Raw genomic sequence first — 6000 nt, 5'->3', positions numbered from 1 at the left:
AGGTTTTATATAAATACAGAATTGACATGGTGTCCTTGCCAGATTTCCTTTTAGTGGTGCATTGCTTTAACTACAAATGACCGAAGTCAGTTATGAAATATGTATGAATTATAAGCTCTTATTTATGTGACCTCAAATGTTACATGTCTACGTTACATTATATCTGAAGATGTGTTTACCAAATGTGAGCTAATGACCAATGCTGTAGATTAGTTATTACCATAGTTCAAACTACCAGCTATAAATTCATATCTTAGAATTTCCTGCATTTAAAAAGGTAAAATTTTAAGTAATTGCAGCAGAGTCTGGAAAGATTTAGTGTAAACATAAGGTTTATTGCTATGTGCATTTTGTATCCATACATTGTTGAAAACATTGTTCAATGGACACAGTGAAGCAACAACACTCATGTTTTAAAAAAACAGACGAAGACAAAAATACCTTCGCCACACGTATGTGGTCATGAGTGACATGAGTATGAAGTGAGACTTTGGTAGTTAGAAATGTTAGCTCAGAGCATGTTGTCTTCTTCAGACAACATGCATACAAAAACAAGTCCTGCCAGTGAGCAAGTTGGCAATATCAGGAGTGCACATGCAAAAAAGAGCAGATGCTGCTCCACTCAATCATTCCATCACTTCTCTTTACATCATGTGCTAATTTACAGAACTAAGCAAATTTATACACATCACTATCCCCACAAAAGAATCGACAGTTTACAGGAGTTGATTTTGTTCAGTTTCAAAAGAAAAACCAAAGCAGAACATCCCTTACAAGCAGCAAGCCCCATCGGCAAAGAATACAGAAGATTCTTATGAAGCGTGTGATTAAAAATCACCAATCTACTAGCATGGACCAAAAGGTCCAGCTCAGCTACATAAGCTCTCGTGGATGTGTGCGTGTGAGACCACTAATGTGAGCTTATGAGTCCAAGCACAGTCAATAGGCTTGACTATGTGCAATCCCAGGTAGCTTGTAGCGTTGAGAACTCCACATGGGGCTCTTGTGACTCTGAAAGCAAGTCTCTAAGGGAACAATCCCTAGGTGCTTTTCTCAGGACCAGCACTGTCAGACAAGCCCCTCTCGTCCTCAAGAGGCAGCGAGAGAAAAGCGAAGCCGGGTTCCCCCTCCACGCGGCCGGTGGTCTGGTCGTACTGTAACCTACATCACTCTCTCTTTTTCCGCATAAGTCCAAAGAGATTGTCGGATATTACAGAAGAGGCAAAGGCCACTGGAAACGTTGGAGGCTTTCATTTGGGTCAGGTTTTACCCCGTCTGTACAGCCAGCTTCGTGTGGAAGCTGCACATCAACAATGACGACAACTTGTGAGGTCCATTTCAGGTGGGAGCCGTGACTCTGCCCGCCCCAATGCAGAGCCACTTATACAGCCGAGCCTTTGTACTGGCTGCGCTGCTCGGACGTCTCCATCCCCTGCGTTTCCAGCGGAAGCAGGGACTCTGATGGAAGACGTGACTGGAACTTCTCCAGCTGCTCTGGGCTCGCCAAGTTCTTCAGCAGGCTGTTCTCGCGCTCCAGCTGGTTGTTCTTTTCAGCCAGCTCCTTGATCTGCTCTTTCAAGATCTCCACTTCCTCCCTGACTGCATACATCAGGTGGTTCTTCACAAGATCCTGGGAGAAAAGAAAAACAGGAGAGGATTTACTTTTCAGACTTCCAGTCACATTCCTCACTCTGTATAAGAAATGCAAAGCTAAACTCTCATGCTTGGTCTAATAAACATATTTTGAGAACTGGGTCTTACAAGAAATGTAATGCATGCCTGAAAGAAGGTCATTTTCTCAGGTGATCTGATTTCGATGAGAGTTACACTATCATGTGATAGTGTGTGATTGTGTGTCATAATATCTGCAGTCTGCATCACTGCTCTAGTCTTACATTATTGACATCACATAATGGATTGGATGCATTGTTTTCAAGACCAAGCCTGGGAAAGGAATTTATTTGCATTCATGCTTGTCAGGGGAATTCCTTCTTACCATGGCTTGCTCGATCTTGTTGTCTATGGCCACAACGCTAGCACCAGAGGCACTGCAAATGAAAAGAAACCAAAAATCATTAGCACTCAGAACACAGGGGTAAACACACACACACACACACATATACACACAGGGATGGTATGTACTATGGGTGCAAGCAAATCAGCAAAAGGCTGCAAATGATCAGTGTGGCAAGAAGAAGAAGCAGATGATTTGCAGTTAATGGAGACTAATGTACAGAAACTCAACGACCATTAAACTGACCGGTTGTTTTCTATTTGACAAAATAAACAACCTCTACAGGCTCGGTTCAGGCTAAAACAGTGCTACACAACAATGACCGCTTGAATTAAAGACATGTATTTACCTGTTGTCGAGTTTGACCGACACAACATCTCCTCCCAAGAACGACGAGAAGAAGGAGATGGAAAAGTTGTGCAGCTGATAAACAGCCACCTCCATTGGCGTTTTGAACATCTCTGTATTCATATTCAGGATTAAACCGGTTTGAATAATGCTTGTCGCCACTTTTGCGACTTTTTGTCAGTACACTAAGCGAACTTTCACGGGAGTTTTGTTTTCGTGCTGCTCGCGCGCTTCCCGAAAAGCCGGGCGCTACTTCTATATACTTGTGTTTCAGAGAAACGCCGTCGGCAGAATGCTGCTATTTCTGCCGCAGCTCGCTTTATACTCGCAGTGGATGACGTCAGGGCGGACGCATGAATAAATTATGTAAATGAGGCAGACGGTTTTGACCCCTCCCTGAACCCATGCAAGGAACACCGCAGGCAGCGACAAGCCACGGGTCAAAAACAAGAACATCAAACTACAAACAACTCGAGCATGCTTTACAGCTAAATAACTCTCTGATTATCAGCCAACTCTAAAATGCCACTATTAATCAACCTGAACTTAACATTACCTGAAATACTGCATATCAAATTTATGTATATATATATATATATATATATATATATATGTATGTGTGTGTTTGTGTATGTATGTATACACACACACACACACACACACACACACACACACATATATATATATATATATATATATATATATATATATAATTTCTGATAGTATACGTCCCCATTTTATCTTATTTAAAAAGTTATTTTATATATAGATATGTTATTTTTAAAGTTCATTTATATGCATTTTGACTGTTCAGTGTTCTCCTTTCCCCCTTGTTATTGACTGTTTATTGGCTCATTCTCGGCATCTAGTGGCTTTGTAGTAAATTACAGGCAGGTACACTCTCAGAAACTAAATATACCAAAGCAAACTACACTATTCTTTGACTTTTGTACCTGTAGTATGCATTATTCACCTGGAAATGTGAGTATACTGCACCTTTAAAAAATCATTACAGTACATAATTGGACCTTAAAGACTCTGAAAAGCTAATTAAGGGGAAACTACATGCACCTTCCCAGATAAAAGATACAAACTAAAGGAGAAAAGCTAATTAAGGGGAAACTACATGCACCTTCCCAGATAAAAGATACAAACTAAAGTTATAAAAGATGAACCTTTAGATGCCTCTTTATGGTACCACCAGTGACATGAAAAAATGCAGTTTGGTACCTTTATTTCTGGGAATGTACTATTGCATGAGAGCAGACACAAGCTATAACTCAATCTTTGCAGCATAAACTGTACTTTGGCTGCTTTCAGTCTCATGTGTGAGCATTCCTGAATACTAGCCCTCACACCAACCCATGTGTTTACTTGTGGCTCTTTTTTGTTCTTCCTACAACTGGACTGCACTTGACTTTTTGGAAATATCTGCCATACTGCAGCACTGGTGTGATGGTCATAGATACTGGCTTTACATTCTGTCTTACTTGTAAGACACTTTGGATAAAAGTAGCATCCAAATTAATAAAGAAATGTAATAAAAGAAGAATATTAACCAATAATTAAATCTTATTTAGTAGACAATGCACACACTAGGCATTCAGTCTCACAGTATACTGTAATGTAATCTTTGGTCTATTTATACTATGTTCTGTGTAAGTGCTGTAAAATTTGTACGAGTCATTATCACACCCTCCTAGGAAGGAAGCCTATACCATATGGTTTGCACAGCCTCTAGAAGGATATGTCCAGACATTGTACAGTGTGTGTCACAACTACCCCACTGTTCAATGGCAAGTTCCCAACATGGGCGTTTAACAATTTCCCAGGCACTGTGCAACAGTAATCTCTTTAAATATATATTCCCTTCCCATATCCTGAAAATGCAAAGTATAGGGTTCACTTCACCTAGGGGACTTGTAGTCCCTGTTCTCCCTGCAGTGATCCTCATGCTCATCAAAAGTGTTCGAATTAGGATGCAAACTAGAATGCAGTATTTTAATGAGCCCAGAGAGTTGAACCTTACGTCAGTGCCCACTGTGCAAAGTTCTGTTGTGTTTGTCACAGCAGTGGACATCCCAGACCGAAGTTGGACCCCTTGCATGAATGAAGACGATTAAATAGAATGCAAATAATCCTGTTGTGGTTATTCATTATACACCAGATTGAGGAAGTATCTGAAATATGCTGTTAACTACAGAAATTACACCAGTTAAACACTTTAACCATGTTGAATCAGCAATGATATACTTTAAAAGAATCTACATTTTGACGTCAGTAAGTTGGACTAGAAAAATAGTTATTGAAAAATAGTTATCGATGGATAATTATAGAAGAGAACAGGTAGTTGATTAATGTCGTCAGTTTCCTGGTACCACTTTAACTACATAAAATTTACATACAGGGGAAAAAACTGTAAAAATGATTTCATCAGAAGGCAATCAAGATGTTACATGTGTAATTTATTAGCTTTGTATGTGGGTGTTTCTAAGTACTGGGCTGGATCATTTCCCATGAGAAATGATGCATTGGATTAATGATTAACCCTCAATTATGCCCATGGCAATAGCATTAAGCATTCCTTCACTTACAAGTTCACAGAATCAGACAATATAAAGGGCTGTGCCTTTTGATACTGTTGGTCTTTTAGGCAAGGATTTTTAACAGGTATATTATCAGATACATTAACTAAGAATTGTTCATAGCATTGATGCATTACAGGGTCTCCAGGGAGAACATGGAGTTTCATCTCCTTCCCATGTCCACACTGGTTTCCTCTGGGTCCTCTAGTTTCCTCCCACCCAAAAAAACATGCATGAGGGGGATTGGCTATTAAATGACCCCGAATTGCGAATGAGTGTGTGAATGTGTGTATGCATGGTTCCCTGCAATGGACTGGCATCACATCCAGGGTGTACCCCCACCTCGCCCACTAGTGTTCCCCGGGTTAGGCTCCTTATCCACCATGATCCTCAGCAAGATAAAGCGGTTACTAAAGATGAATGAATGAATTGTTATTGTATCAAATATTTTGTAGCAATTTTTGCTATAATACATATTTTCATATAAGTAATTGCAATAATTCTTCTATTTGTCAGATCCTTTGGTCAGGCTATTTTATACTCAAGGCTCTATTAAGAAAAAAAATCAGTGTCACTCTGTTGGAATAGCACATCTAACCAAAAGAATGCCTCAGCTGATTGCAGTTTAATTCCTAGAGGTACAATACAGTGTTAAAAAGTTTTCTTAAGGAATTGTCAAATTAATTAACTGATCCCAGTGGAACAGTTAGAAAGATAAAGGCTCAGCACCCATCCCATGTAGAGAGAATGAACAGAAAAGAACTGAGCACCCATTAGTGACAATATGAACTGGCTGTCATGTTTAATTTTAAGCTGTGTATGCAAGGCTGCCAGGTTGGATTTTAAAGCAGTAGGGCTACGTTTGCATCTCCTCTCCTGGACTGTGGACACCGGCAGTGCTACAGTCAAGCTAATTGGTGAGGGCTAATGACTGTGTACCGTATGAAATGAAAAGAGATGTAAGGTTATACATCATGGTGACAGCCCTGCAGGAGCCAAGGAACAAATCTTCTCAGTTAGTTATGAGCTCAACATTATGTAACCTTCTTCAAA

General features: G+C 40.0%; 1 protein-coding gene across 2 annotated transcripts in view; it reads right to left on the bottom strand.

Moving 5' to 3' along the window:
• Positions 1–314: 314 nt before the first annotated feature.
• Positions 315–6000, bottom strand: part of tsc22d3 (TSC22 domain family, member 3) — a 32040-nt gene continuing 26354 nt past the window's right edge. Inside the window, exons 1-3 of one of the 2 annotated variants that reach the window (XM_026918385.3) lie at positions 2364–2675; positions 1997–2048; positions 315–1630 (exon numbers count right to left, since the gene is read on the bottom strand). In XM_026918385.3, coding sequence (XP_026774186.1) covers positions 1382–1630; positions 1997–2048; positions 2364–2485 — 423 coding nt within the window. In that variant the 5' untranslated portion in view covers positions 2486–2675 and the 3' untranslated portion in view covers positions 315–1381. Of the gene's footprint in view, positions 1631–1996; positions 2049–2363; positions 2676–6000 lie in introns of those variants that run through there. The other variant, XM_026918384.3, reaches the window with a different exon arrangement.

This window comes from Pangasianodon hypophthalmus, chromosome 7, assembly GCF_027358585.1.
Source record: "Pangasianodon hypophthalmus isolate fPanHyp1 chromosome 7, fPanHyp1.pri, whole genome shotgun sequence".
In the NCBI taxonomy this organism is placed as follows: Eukaryota; Metazoa; Chordata; class Actinopteri; order Siluriformes; family Pangasiidae; genus Pangasianodon; species Pangasianodon hypophthalmus.
This window is presented reverse-complemented; position numbering and strand designations above follow the sequence as displayed.